At 31.4% G+C, this 15,985-nt stretch overlaps 2 protein-coding genes across 2 annotated transcripts; both read left to right on the forward strand.

Moving 5' to 3' along the window:
* Positions 1-933: 933 nt before the first annotated feature.
* Positions 934-1,544, forward strand: LOC131645919 (probable polyamine transporter At1g31830). The gene is made up of 2 exons (XM_058916108.1): positions 934-1,124; positions 1,206-1,544. Exons 1-2 carry the CDS (start codon positions 965-967, stop codon positions 1,343-1,345), a joined length of 300 nt encoding a protein of 99 aa, XP_058772091.1. The 5' UTR covers positions 934-964; the 3' UTR covers positions 1,346-1,544.
* A 293-nt stretch (positions 1,545-1,837) lies between these two features.
* Positions 1,838-3,714, forward strand: LOC131645920 (serine/threonine protein phosphatase 2A 57 kDa regulatory subunit B' beta isoform-like). The gene is made up of 2 exons (XM_058916109.1): positions 1,838-3,077; positions 3,215-3,714. Exons 1-2 carry the CDS (start codon positions 2,091-2,093, stop codon positions 3,551-3,553), a joined length of 1,326 nt encoding a protein of 441 aa, XP_058772092.1. The 5' UTR covers positions 1,838-2,090; the 3' UTR covers positions 3,554-3,714.
* The last annotated feature ends 12,271 nt before the right edge of the window (positions 3,715-15,985 follow it).

Here is a 15,985-nt window from a genome sequence, read left to right on the forward strand (position 1 = left end):
AGCTAGGGTAACCCTTATCCATGAACTTCGCCTGAGGGACTTAGGATCTCCTCAGACCAGGTCCAACCTAAGGTATTGCTTAAGGAACTTGACCAAAGTCTGATCCAAGAGACTTAACTTAAAAGTCTTGTCCGAGAGAGTTAACACCTCGCATGAGGGACTTAGAGTCTCGTTAGACAAACTCAACGTATAATCTCGCCTGAGGGACTTAAAGTTCCACCAATAGGCTTCTCTAAACACCTATTTTGAGGGACTCATAATCTCCTTAGACCAGGTCCACTCTAAGGTCTCGTCTAAGGGAATTGACAAAAGTGTGACATGAGAGACTTAACTTAGAAATCTTGCTTGTGGGTCTCGACCAAAGTCTTTTCTGAGAGACTTAACGCCTTGAGTGAGGGACTTAGAGTCTCATGATGTAGTCTCAACATATAATCTCACCTGAGAGACTTAGAGTTCCACCAAACAAGCTTATCTAAACACCTCTTCCAAAGGACTCAGGATCTCTTCAAATCAGATCCAACATAAGGTCTCGCCTAAGAGATTTGACCAAAGTACAACACGAGAAACTTAATTTAAAAGGTCTTGTTTGAGAGTTTTGACCGAAGTTTTTCCCGAAATACTTAATGCCTCGCTTGAGAGACTAAAAAACAATTAAAGCACTTCACTCTTTAACGTATCCTTGTGCGTAAAGTAATATACATATATATATATATATATATATATATATATATATATATATATATATATATATATATATATATATATATATATATATATATATATATATATTGTTCTGACACTTAAAATCAAGAAAAGCATGTAGCTTACTCATACTCTTAGTTGTTCACATTTTGACACGTCTTACTTGCTCACCACGTCAACATAACTATTTTTTTTTCTTGTCTTTGTTTCACTTCACAATCACATTTTCATAGATTTATCTGTTACTCTCACAAATTCTGGCATGGAACCCAACATTGGTGAATATGTTCCACCAGAAGAATCTTCTTCTGTTCCAAAACTAGTCAAACTAAAAAAAGTTTCAGATATACCTCTAATTTTCCTAATCTTTTATGAGGTATCAGGAGGACCATTTGGTGTAGAAGACACAGTAAGAGCAGCAGGTCCATTGCTATCTCTTGTTGGTTTCTTAGTTTTTCCACCTATTTGGAGTGTTCCTGAAGCCTTATTAACTGCTGAAATAGGTACAATGTTTCATGAAAATGGTGGCTATGTAGTTTGGGTTTCATCTGCATTAGGCCCTTTTTGGGGTTTTCAGCTTGGTTGGATGAAATGGCTTAGTGGTGTAATTGACAATGCTTTATACCCAGTTATACAAAATTAATCACATATCATTGGATATTTTTATGATTAGAAAAAATCAAGCACATCTTATGTGGCTCCAAATCCAAAGGTTAATATTCACTTAGTATGTTTTATTAGGCCTATGCTCTAAATCACAAATAAATCTTTTCTTTGACGAGAAATCTTAAGCTCAACTCAACTACTTCATTAAAATAAGAGCTGTAGTTTTAACTTGTAAGCCACTATTACTCTATTTTCTTATATACTTTTTCTTAAATATATACATTTTCTCTAATTTATCAAGAAAACAAATAAACAACTTGGATTTCAAGGTTTATACATAATACATTTCTTGTTGTCTTTTTCTTTTCTAACTAATAATTGTCACAATCTCATGAAAAACAAAACTATTCAAATCTCTATTTTATAGATACTAACTAGTGATGACACATGAACAAAACCAAGTTGCCAACATATTAATAACCAACTTGTACATCATTGATGAAAAATTCAACAACCAGCAGTTGATAATGATTAGAATACATCATAGAATATGTCGATAATCCCACGTGGCATAATCCAAAACCAAAGATAAGGAACAATAAAATCAAGATACCATGTTGATGTTCCATGTCTTGTTATAATCTCACAAAAACACATAGTTTGTACATTCCAAAGCTTCTTGTTGCAAAGGAATCTCCGTCTTGTAAGCTTTTAAATTCAAACTCAAACACACAAGTTCTTCCCTGATCTTCAACCATTCAAGCACAGATCACAGAAGAACAATGAGTAACCAAAAAACACTTCAAGACTTTTTTGTGCAAGAAAAGCCACTTTTTTCAATACCATCTTCACCTACTTCAGGAAATGAAGAAATTCTCTCTACTGTTTCATATTGCACTTTTGTTTTCACTTTCACTGACCCTTCAGAGTCTCCTGCACAAAGAGACTCTAAAAGACTTCAACTCTCAAGACTCATAGCTATGTTGAAAACCTCGAAAAAACCGGTTCATGAGAAAGTTGTTGGACCTTTAGTACTAATGATCAAAGCCAATCTTTTTAGGCCTCTCCCTCCTCCTACAAATCCTTCCGCTATATCCGAATATCTCGACGAAGAAGATCCTGTTTCGATCTTTTCGCCTCTATGGTCACACCTACAAATAGTCTACGAAATTCTTCTGAGGCTAGTTAACAGCACCGACGCCAAAATACTAAGAAACTATATCGATCATTCCTTTCTCCTTAATCTTCTATCGCTTTTCCAGTCCGAAGATCCGAGGGAACGCGAGAGTTTGAAGAATGTGTACCATAAGATATATTCTAAGCTGGTTTGCGACCGTTCCGCGATGAGGAAATCGATGACGGATGTTTTGTTGAACTATGTTTTTGAGACAGAAAAACATTCTGGTATTGCTGATTTGCTTGAGATATGGGGAACTATAGTTAACGGCTTTACCGTGCCGCTCAAGGAAGAGCACAAGCTGTTTCTTATGAGAGTGTTGATTCCTTTGCATAAGACCAAAGGGATGCAAGTGTATCATAGACAACTTGCTTATTGTATATCACAGTTTGTGCAGAAGGAACCTATGCTTGGAGGTGTTGTTGTTAGAGGGATTTTGAGGTATTGGCCTGTTACAAATTGTCAAAAGGAAGTTTTATTGATTGGAGAGTTGGAAGATTTGGTTGAGAATTTGGATCCTGATCAGTATCGTAAGCTCGCCTTGCCGATATGTACTCAGATTACAAAATGCATCAACAGTTGGAATTCTCAGGTAAAATTTCTTACTAGTTCGTAACTATAAAGTACTAATACAGACACCAGACACAGACACAGACATCAGACACAGACACCAGAGACAGACGTGTAGACACTCTTAATAATATATGATGCATACTAATGTGATTTCAGGTAGCTGAGAGGGCATTGTATGTATGGAACAATGAGCAGTTCTACAAGATGGCAACAACAGGAACAGTTGAAGTGCTTCCAGTGATAGTAGAAGGTGTGGAAAAGAATCTGAAGTTGCATTGGAGCAAGAGTGTTAGGCAGTTAACAGAAAGTGTGAAGGTGGTTGTGGAAGATATTGATCCTGATTTGTATGCAAAGGCTCAAATGGAGATGAAGGTTAAAGAATCAGTGGCACATCAAGAAGATATGAAGAGAAAAAAGAGATGGGAGAGAATTGAATTGGCTGCTTCTAAGAATCAGTTTGTTAATCCACAAAGATATATTTGTGTTTCCCACTGAAACATTTGTTTGATGTATATGAAACAGATATTTGGTGTCAATCCCATAAATACTTACACAAATGTGTTTATGTTGAACTATAAATTCAAATAAATTGTAAACAACTTATTAAATATATAAGAAAAATATAAATATACATTTAAAATTATAGGAGAAATACATTCGAGTTATTCAGTGAATATATATATATATATATATATATATATATATATATATATATATATATATATATATATATATATATATATATATATATATATATATATATATATATATATATATATATATATATATATATATATATCCTATGCAGTCCACTTGCTGAATCAGCAAGATAGGGTCCAACTCGTTACTCGATCATTTTAGGTACAAGTTAGAAGTTGGAAAGCCATTACCAAAACTTCCACTAATATGCTGGATATGAGAGTTTGGAGAATTGGCAATGGTGCTTTGATCAATCCCTGGAATCAAAGTTGGGTGGAGAATGGGATGATAATCGAAGATGTTGTTGATCATATTTCTGTTAGTTTGCGAAATGCTACAGTTAAGCAGTTAACTAACATCAATGGAAAGTGGGATTGGAATCTGTTGAGTTGGCTGCCTGATCATTTGAAGAAGAGAATTATGGCTATTATGCCACCTTTGGATAGCAGCAGTTTGGATAATATGGTTATATCAGCTGATAAGGCTGGAAATTGTTCTATCAATCTTCTGTATAAGAATCTCACCCATGTGGCTAATCAGGAAGAGTGTGATGATTGGAAAAGCATCTGGAATCTCCAAGTCCCGAAAGAGTCCGATGCTTTGTGTGGACTATGAAGCATAACCGATTGTTAACTAATAGCCTTATGAGTACTTTTGGTTTTGGTAGAGATGGTTGTCATCTTTGTGGAGCTGCCCGAGAATCATCAATATATGCATTAAGAGATTGTAAAGAGGCAAGAGATTTTTGGGATAGTGTTGTCCCTAGCAGCAACAAAAGGATTTTCTTTCAAGTGAATCGGCAGGATTAGATCACTCTCAATCTTTGCGGCTACATGCATAAAGATGAGGATTGGTGTAATTTATGGGCAGTTAGTTGTCATACTCTTTAGACTTGGCGCAATAAAGAAGTGCATGATAGAGATTATCACATGCCAGATAATGTTAGAGAAAGTATAGCGAACAGACTTTGTCACTATAAGGAAGCTATGCTTTCAAACTCTAATATTATGGAGAGGAGGAAGGAAGTAAGGATCATTAACTGGTGTGCTCCTATGCAGGCGTGTGTGAAGCTTAATACCGACGACGCTCATAGCTTGAATGGCATATCCGGATGTGGTGGCATTGTGAGGGATGATAAGGGCTATTGGCTTGGAGGCTTTTCGAAAGGTCTCAGAATTTGCAGTGTTCTTATGAGTGAACTTTGGGGTATTTATCTTGGAATCAAACTTGTTGATGAGCTTGGTTTTAGGCGAGTTGAAATCGAGATAGATTCTGCTAAGGCGGTAGAGTGCATCTATAAAGGAAATACTAGAATCGTGAGTGGAGGGAACTGGGTTGTTCAAATAAGATCCCTTGTGAATAGTTTCGAGATGGTGGAATTACACCATAACTATCGGGAGACCAATTCTTGTGCGAATGCTCTTGCTCTTGAAGGCAAGAAGCTAGCTGGAGAAATTATTCATTATGGAGAAGCACCTACTTGGCTTATTCCGCTAATAGTGAAAGATCAAGAGAAACTTTTCTCTTCTAGGACTATTGTTGTGTAGTGTTTTTTTTCTTTTCGGCTTAGGCCCTCCCTGACACAAAAAAAGAAGAAGTTGGAATCTTGCGATATGCCACACTGACATGACTAGAGATCTCTTATGTTGTAAACAAGGTGTTCCAATTCACGTCTGATCCTACTAAAGTACATTGGATTACAATAAAAAAGACTCTTAAGTATCTCAAAGGCACTCTTGGTCATCACTTAATTTTTTATCTTACTTCTATCACTACACACATTCTTTTAAAGGCTTTTTGTGATATTGACCGGACAGTTGGTCCTAATGACAGAAGAAGCACATAATTAAACATTGAGGTTGAATATAAGAACCTAGCATAATGGTAGTCAGAATCGTGATCCTACTCGTAGGATCGTGTTATGATGTGATTCTTATGAGCTTAGCGAGTGTGCGAAGGGAAAACTCAAATTTAGGTAGGATACGTGGGATTTCCATCGAAGTACGTAGAAATTTTGAGATTGTGAATTTCTTTCGTTTCCATTATTTATGTTCATCTTCATAAAAAATTTGGATTTTACAGGTCGGGTTTGTAACCATGTTAAGATTAGACATATGAAAAATTAAAAAATTTGTTTTTGATGTACTCTGCCCCCATTTAATTCCCTTTTTAATTCTAATGATCTCCCCCGTACTCCCCATTAACTTCTAAAAATCTACCAAATTCATTTATTTCCTATACCACCTACCTATTCAATAGTAGTTATTTCCATTCCTCTGCCCTCTCTCACAACTTTAAATTTACCATCACTTAGTTTTTTGCTCATCATATCATACAATATCACGAATAAAGTACATTATACACATAGCCTATGAGTCTTTTATTTGTTCTCTTCATATCTATTTTTCATGGATTTTAGTTATGCTATTGGAACATCAACTGTTGGTTTTATCTCTATTCCCTTTGCATCACGACAAAGATCATTGGCCAAAAATGCATATAGAAATAGAACTGAAGTGACATAGATGCATGTTATCATTAATATGGAATACATATATTATCACGGTTGGTAGAAATATTCTACTACAAATGGTGGTTCGTGGTAATGTAGCTTGTGGTTGTATGTGCCCTATTTATAACCACGAGATACTAGTCGTGGAAAAAAGGTTGTAGTGCGTAATGTACCACTGCGGTTGTTTTCCACAACCGTAGTTAAATATTGTGGTATGGGGTTGTATTTCCACGGTGAAAGAATTAGGAGACACATTTCACCATGGTTTTGAATTCAACCACAATGAAAGACTTAGCAGACAACATATCACCACGGTCCTTGATTACAACCGTGATGATATGTTTATTTGAGTTTATTATAACTTATGTGGAATACTTATTTCACCAACTTCTCACTAAACATATAACCTTTCAATATGATTTTTAAAATATAATATGAGATATGAAGTTATATTAGAAGTGCAAGTTACACTAATCAATATTGTACAAACTTTATGCACTCCATAATCTGCATTTATCTCTTTAACGATTAAGTCTTGTTTCAATGATTCTAGTTCTTCAACCACCCGTTCCTTTACCTCTAGTTCATTTTGTAAAATATTTTTTACTTTGCAAACAAACTTACCAGTGAAGGAAGAGGCGGTTGAAGAACTAGAAGCATTAAACCAAGTTCTAACTATTAAAGAGCGAAATGCGGGTAATAGAGTGAAGAAATCTTGTATAAAATTGATAAATGTAATTTGTTTTCTAATATAACTTAATATCTCAAATTATAATTTTTTAATTCAATTCGAAAGGTTATATATTCGGCAAGGGGTTGGAAAAAAACTCAAACCACATACGATATGATGAACCCATCTTCTATGACATGTTGATTGAACATAATGAAGCCGCAATATAGAAGGTACATCGTTAAACAAGTCTTAGCAACAACATACATCAACAAAAAACCTTAAACAATATACAAATTGTATTAACAAAAATAAAATCATCAACACCGTACCTTAAACATCATATAACATACAACATACAATTTTTATTAACAACAACATACAACTTTTATCAACAACAACATACCTTAACAACACATAACTTTTATTAACAACAACATACCTTAACAAAATACAACTTTTATTAGAAAAAACAAAATTATAAACAACATACCTTAAACAACATACACCATATAACTTTTATTACCAACAGCATACCACTTTTATCAACAATAACATACCTTAAACAACATAAAACCTACCATAAATAACTTAAAACATACATTACCAACACCTTACAATTTTTATCAATAACAACATACCTTAAACAACATATAACATACATTACCAACAACTTACAAATTTTATCAACAACAACATACCTTAAACAACATGTGAGTCTTTTTATTTGTTCTCTGCATATCTATTTTTTCATGGCTTTTAGTTGTGCTATTGGAACATCAACTGTTGGTTCTATCTCTATTCCCCTTGCATCACGACAAAGATCATTGGCCAAAAATACATATAGAAATAGAGCCAAAGTGGCATAGAAGCATGTTATCACTACTACGAAATACATATATTACCATGGTTGAGAGAGAGATTCTACAACAGATGGTGGTCCGTGGTAAGGTAACTTGTGGTTGTATGTGCCCTCTTTATAACCAAGGGATACTATCCGTGGTAAAAAGGCTGTAGCGCATGATATACCACTACGGTTGTTTTAAACAACCGTAGTTAAATGTTATGGTCTGGGGTTAGATTTCTAGAGCCTGCATTTTTTTCTTCTAATTTCAACACATTTCACCCCGGTTCTAGAATTCAACCACGATGAAATACTTAGCACACAACATATCACCATGGTCCTTGATTACAACTGTGATGATATTTTACTTGAGTTTATTATAACTTATGTGGAATACTTATTTCACCAACTTCTCATTAAACATATAACCTTTCAATATGATTTTTAAAATATAACCTGAGAAAAGTTATATTAGAAGAACGAGTTACACTAGTTAATGTTGTACAAGCTTTCTGCGGTCCGTAATTCGCGTATCGCTCTTTAGCAGTTAGACCTTGTTTCATTGCTTCAAGTTCTTCAACCACCTCTTCCTCCTTTACCTCTAGTTCATTTTTCAAAATATTATTTACTTTGCAAACAAAATTATAGGAGAAAGAAGGGGAAGTTGGAGAACTATAAAAATTAAACCAAGTTCTAACCGTTAAAGAACGAAATGCGGGTAATGGGCTGAAGAAATCTTGTATAACATTGATAATTGTAATTTATTTTCTAATATAACATAATATTTTACATTATAATTTTCTAATTCAATTAGAAAGATTATATATTCGATAAAGGGTTAAAAAAATCAAACCACATACGATATGATAAACCCATCTTCTATGACATGTTGATTGAACATAATGAAGTTGCAATTTAGAAGGTACATAATTAAACTAACCTTAGCAACAACATACATCAAGAAAAAACTTAAACAACATACAATATACATATTTATTAACAAAAATAAAATCATCATCAACATAACTTAAATAACATATAACTTAAAAGTTTTATAAACAACAAAATACAATTTTTATCAACAACAACATATCTTAACAACATACAACTTTTATTAACAACAATATACCTTAACAATATACAACTTTTATTAGCAAAAACAAAATCATCAACAACACACCTTAAACAACATATAACATTTATTACAAACAACATACCTTAAACAACATACAACATATATCTACAAATAAAATCATCAACAATGTGAGTTATTGGATCAGACTCTAGTATGGTCGAAGGGTATCTTCTTGGTTTGATAGTTCGACAGGGTTAAACATGAAGTCGAAAGTTGTTCACATACTGGTGTCGAAATGTGCATGCTGTAGTCGAAGATGGATCTAGCATGCAGGTGTCGAAGATGCTAGGGTTGTTTGCATGTTAAATTAGGTTTTAGTGTTTAAACACTAATTTGTTAAGTTAGCTTGTTTATTAAGTTAGCTTGTGTAATGGGCCTTGTGGAAAAAGCCCACTAGTTAGTATGTTAGGTTTTATTATAAATAGCATACTAGTCTCTTATCATTGCATACTGCAAATCCTAATTTAGGGTGAGAGAGGTTATTTGTTATTCTTGTAAACTTGTAATCTTGTTTTCTAAGAGAAAGTAAAAGAATAACAGTTATAACCAATTCTTGTGTTCTTCTTCTTCCTTGTTCTTTATTTTTTCCTTGTTTTATACTTTGTTATTGGTATTGAATTCACAACAAAAAACATACCTTAAAGAACATACAACATACAACTTTTATTACCGACAACATACAACTTTTATCAATAACAACATACATTAACAATAACATACAACATATATAAACAAAAAAAATCATCAAAAAATACAACTTTTATCAACGACAACATACCTTAAACAACCTACAACATATATCAACAAAAATAAAATCAACAACAACATAAATTATGGAAATGTCTCGTGTACTTGAAATGTGACGAGGAAGTGACATAAATGAGTTTCGAGTAACATTTTTCCTTGATCCATCAGAGATGAAGAATATATGATACAATTTTGTGAAGAAGTGGTATGCAACTATTCATGGAGTTAGGATGATGCATGAGAGAGAGGGTTAAAGTTTTGTTTTGAGGGAGACAATTATGTTCTCTTCTTAATGAGCAAACTTTTGTTTGAATATATGTTATAATTTTCGCCACGGTTGATATAAGCGACCGAGATAACATGTATGTACATTTAACAACGGTTTCTTATATGGACCATGGTGAAAGGTATTTTAGTTTTGATGTAAATATTATGATTATAAGTGACACACCCATTTTGTAATGAAAAAAGGAAAACTGTTGGTGCTACGATTCGAAGCCTGTGTGCCTTAACCTATCACTACGGTTAATAATGTGGACGGTAGTGAAATGTCTTTTAATAAAAGAAAATAATTTTTAGACGCCAGAAAAAGAGCTCTTACTTCGGTTGGCATAATGACTGAGGTAATAGTATGTTACATTAGGTGCTTTTTCTAGTAGTGTATTGCTTCTATTGAAAATCTTAGAAAAAATACAATACCAACATTGCCAAAAAAAATCATAACAGCAGGCATGTACTGCCTTACCCACCACTTGGTTGGAACTTAAAATATTTGGAACCATGTAAGGTTGTTTAGAATTAAGTCAAAAACTAATTGTTTAAAATTTATGTTAGTTTGCAAGAAAGGTTAATCAAGAAAACAAACACTAAAGTGGAGGAAGAGATTATAGAGGTGATTGAAAAATAATGATCAAGGAACACAATATAAATTCTAGAAACTTTTTTAAAAAGAGGTGTTTCATCTCCCAACCTTGTATTAATGTAGTGTTGAAGTAGGGCTTAAGAGGTCATGTTTGGCCAACAATTTTAAGGTTTTTTTTTACAACAATTCCATATCATTCAACGTAGCTAAGAGTGACGAATTATCCATCATATGCGATTTGATTTCATAACATGATAATAGATTTAAATTATCATCTCATAATGATATTAGAGTGAAAAGGTTAAACAAATAAGCGAAGTTTACACATGAGGATTTTGAAGAACATAGGAAGGAATGGAAAACTACTTATTGCACTATAATGACAGATGGATGGACCGATAAGAGAGTATGGAAATTATCAATTTCTTTGTGATTTTAATCTTTAATACCCTTTTTTGACCCTTATCTTTGACTCGTGTTCAATTTGGTTCTTTAACTTTTAAAAAGACCATTTTGGTCCCTTAACTTTTCATTTTGGATCATGTTAGTTCTTTCTGTCAATTCTATTGGTCAAGGTAAATCAAAAAGGATGAGTGGCATTGACCTGGAATGCCATGAGGCTTAGACCACCTTTGTGATTGATTTAGACACAAAACTCTGTCACTAAATTAAAATTATTTTTGAGTTTTGATAATTATCTTCATCTTCTTCGTCAAATTTATTCAGATTCCATAAACCCCATTTCTTCTCCATTTGAATCCACCCTTCCACCTTCCTCACCTCATTCCATTCAAGTGTTGTCATCATCAAAACTAAACAACTACTACTTTACTTGTATCTTTGCTATCCATCAGCTTTACCATCTTGTTAAGAAAATACAATGTTCATAGTAAAAAAACCCTATCATCCTCAAACTAGTGGGTAAATAGTAGTTCCCAACAAACACATCACCTGAATCTAGGAGAAGACAATAAACACATGATCAATGAAGGATTGATCGATCAAGCTTAATTACGCATTGTAGGCATACCACACAACTTTTAAAACTCTTATAAGTATATCTCCTTATCCACTAGTATATGATAAAGCTTGTCATTTACCTATTGAATTAGAGCATAAGACTTTGTGGACCTCAAAGTTCATTAGGAGAATATATCCTCCCATTCTCGTCCCCATCCTTGAAATGCATTAGAAGGAACTTTTCTCTCCATCTCACACGTGTGGGAAAAATTCTTTGTCTGGGGGGAGGGGGCTAAATGGAGCAATCCTCGAGGAGATTCCCTTTGACATATGCGAATTGACATTCATAATCATGTATGCAGAGCTAACAATACTGGTTACCCGATCCTAAAAGGACCAATCTCATACTTTTTAGAGACAGGCCAAAAAAACCTGTTATAATACGGGCTTAAAATATACTACCCGAGCCCGTAGAATACCCGACCCTAAGCATTTTAATTTATTTATTATTATTTATAAAAATTGAAAAAATTTCATAATATTATTTATGTAAAGTATATTACTTTAAATATCATACATTTTTATATACTATATTTTTTTATAAAAAAATTCTAACATTTTACTAAATACAATACAAATATAAAATTGTTCACAATACTACACAATTACTCTAACAAAAAATAATAAAATACAAAAAGGTTTAAAGTGAAACATTAAATAATTAAATATAAATTAATTATATTCATTTTTCATATTTAAAATTAAAAAAATAAATATAATATAAGAGATAAAAATTTAATAAATCGTAATAACTCAATGTATGGTATTTAAATTAAACAATATAAACATTAGTGCAATTTTAAAATTGTTTAGTTATACAGACAAAACGAGCTATTTTTATCCTATACAGATTAATCGGATAGCAGATTTTTTAGAAACAGAATAAAAAATCTATTAGGCTCTAATTATAAAATTTAATTCTTATGTTTTTATCAAATTTTTCGAACCGACTCATAAGAACTAACCTATTTTTAAAAGCTATCAAATACAAAACAAACTAAATTTTTTTCTTGCATAAAAAATATCTATCATATTAATATTTTTCTATTACTATAGAATTCTTTATTCTATTTTACCTCTCATCATGTCCATCAAACATACGGTATGATCCATAAGAACTTAAAATAATTATTTTCTAAATTATAGAAATATTTATTGAATGCTAAAAAAATATTTAATAAATTTATTTTAATAAATTTATATCTAAAACATTAAGTATATTTAATTAATTTTTTTGTATGAATTTTTTCTTCCACGGAATATTATAATGTATAAGGTAGTGCACTGACAGTGTAAAATAACTTTACACTATCATCCAATAGAAAATCATAAATGTGTCATGTCATTAAATTTTTTTTAAATAAAAAAATGGTTTAATTGGATACATGGGTGGTGATTGGTTTGTCAGTGCATCACCCCTTTTCTCTTGATTCTAATGTATTGATAAAAAAAATTCACCTTTTTTTGTATTGTTAATTTAAAACTCTACTTTTACTTACATTTAAACTCAATCAATAAATAGTCCTGTTGGCATAGTAATTTATAAATCAGTAATAATAATTATTAAGAAAAACTCATTTGGAGGAGATAGAGATAAATGTGTCAATGACGTGTTTGAAGGACATCATGTATGTCAATTTCTGGAATACCAGTGACAGAAGAACATGAAGATAAATTTAAATAAATAAGAGAGAAGCCACACTGGACTATAGTAGAAGGAAAATGATTGTTTTACTTTTGAAATATATTTTTATCTATTTTTTTCTCTCGATTATTATAGTTTTATATATAAATGACACACAAATTTAAAATATGTGACATATATTTAATAATTATATAATTTTATAAGCATAAAATCTTTGTTAATGAAGATAAAGAAAACATGAGACATATAATTTAATAATCATATAATTTTATACACAAATAATTGTAAGGAATGGAGTGATCCATACCCTTGGAACATATGTTTTGTTTTGTTTTTAAGTTTCTTCACTTTTTAGTATTACTTCAATTTAGTTCCATTGAAATTTGTACATTCAATATATATTTTTAAATATTTATTTCACTTTATTACATCACTATTTTATTTTATATTTATAAAATAATATTTACAAGCTCAACAAAATCTCTTCGGTAAAGTTTTAGTTATTTAGTGATGATAGAGATTTGTATGTTGAAGCAGAAGATATATGTTTTTTATTTAAAAAAATTGTGTCAATAATTGTTGTGATTCCCTGATTATTAAAAGGTGGAATGGTTCTTGAGTTAGATATTGATTTTCAAAGAATTAACTTGAATTAGAAAATAGACTAATCTAACTATACTTTAGCATTTCTCCCCTCAAACTAGGCTTGGTAAGGGAATCAACTAGTTGAGTTGCATATCAACTAGAGCTTTATATTTTGATTGTATTACAATAATCTAGTTTGCGTCTTGTCTTGTAGTGCTTGTTGATAGTATTGGGAACAATATGAGCGTGATAAAGTTTAGGCTTTAAATTCCTAGGTTTTTCACTCTTAATCATCGATGTTAATATCTAGGGATGCATTTTAATTAAATGTATGTCTGGTTCAAAAGAGGAGAGGGAATGAGAGATAATTTTTTTAATCAAATATATGTTTGGTTCATAAGGGAGTGGGAGAGGATTTAAAACTATTTTACCTTTATACCCTTAATATATTATAACACTCATGCTAAACAAAATAAAAACAAAATGATATTTTCACCACAATTTTTTTTATAAATTCATGATTATAGATAATCAAACACAAAATATTTAATATTTCAAATACTCTGAAATATATTAAAGTATAAATAAAATATTGATAAATGTGATAAAAGCATTATATGATCGATCATCAAATGAACCATTCTTTCATCTTGACGATCCATCTAATCCTATACAATATTTATAAATTAAATTCTTGATGATATATAACTCATATACTACAATTATATATTGATATGTAATACAACACACCAACTTATAAAAAAAAATTAAGTTATTACAAACAAAATAATAAATAAAAATGAATGAAATTAAACACATAAAAAAAAGAAAGAAAGTTGAGTCATAATAATAAAAATAGTATAGTTGCTGGTAAAAATAATGGAGAAATTCTAATAAGATGACATAAATTAACCTATAATATAAATATTTTATGATTATAATAAAAAAGTGAGGGTAATTTTGTCAATAAAACAAAAATAGTTTTTGCTTTAACTTCTCTTCCTCCCCTCCCCTCAAAAACTTCAAATTCAGGAGGAATGCAAAACTATTTGGAGGGATTCAGGTTACCTCCAATCCCTTCCCCTCCACTCATAAAAAATTGAACCAAATATACTTAATTTCAAATATTTCCTCCCCCTCTCTTCTCCCAAAAAAAACCAACCAAACGGACCCTGGAGTTTAGTTTCTTTTCACATTATCTGTAACTTTAGCACTTAACTAGAAACTTGAATCTTCTTCTCATGAGGCTTGAGATAACTTTGTATGATAACCTCTGTCACCAAACAAGCTGCTTAATCATAGTTCTTCGCTGACCTCGCAGAACACTGCTTGATAGATAGACACATAAAACTGGATCTCTAGGCAACAAATTCTTGATCAACACAACTTGATTAACACATCTTGATATTCAAGAACATTCACTTGATCATTACATAAGAAGATATTCAACCTTTATCTTGATCAACACATCTTGATATTCAAGTACCATCACTTGCTCAACATGACAAGCATTATCAATTGATCAACATACCAAGCACCATCACTAGATCCACATATCAAACACCATTGATTAACAACTTGTCAAGCAGCATCACTTGATCAACATATCAAGCACCATAACTTGATCCACATGTCAAGCACCATCATTTGAATAACAATATGTTAAGCATCATCACTTGATCAACATATCAACCTTCATCACTTAATCCACGTATCAAGCACCATCACTTGATTATCAACATGTCTAGCTCCGTCACTTGATCAATATTGATGCAAACTTCTCTTAAGAGCATTGTCAACATCAAAACCAAATCAACAAATTGGTGTAGACTTCATACCAGAAAGCACACAGATCTCCAAAAATATGAACTTAGAATATATTACCCTGTGGGCTACCCCACCTTAAACAAATCATTTATTTACAATTAATTATAAATAAGTCATAATATTTACTTTATAATTTTTATTACTTTAAATATCATACATTTTCATGTACTATATTATTTCTTAAAAATAATCAAATATGGTCTTTAATATAATACAAGTTTAAAATTGTATAAAATAATACACAAATATCCAATATAACACAAATTTATAGAATATGAGAAAAAATTTAGGTGAAACATTAGATAATTAAATATTAATTTGATTTTATTAATGTTTAATATTAAAAATAGAAAAAATAAATATATTCCATTTTGATAGCTA

The sequence above is a fragment of the Vicia villosa genome, linkage group LG2 (genome assembly GCF_029867415.1).
Source record: "Vicia villosa cultivar HV-30 ecotype Madison, WI linkage group LG2, Vvil1.0, whole genome shotgun sequence".
Classification (NCBI taxonomy): Eukaryota; Viridiplantae; Streptophyta; class Magnoliopsida; order Fabales; family Fabaceae; genus Vicia; species Vicia villosa.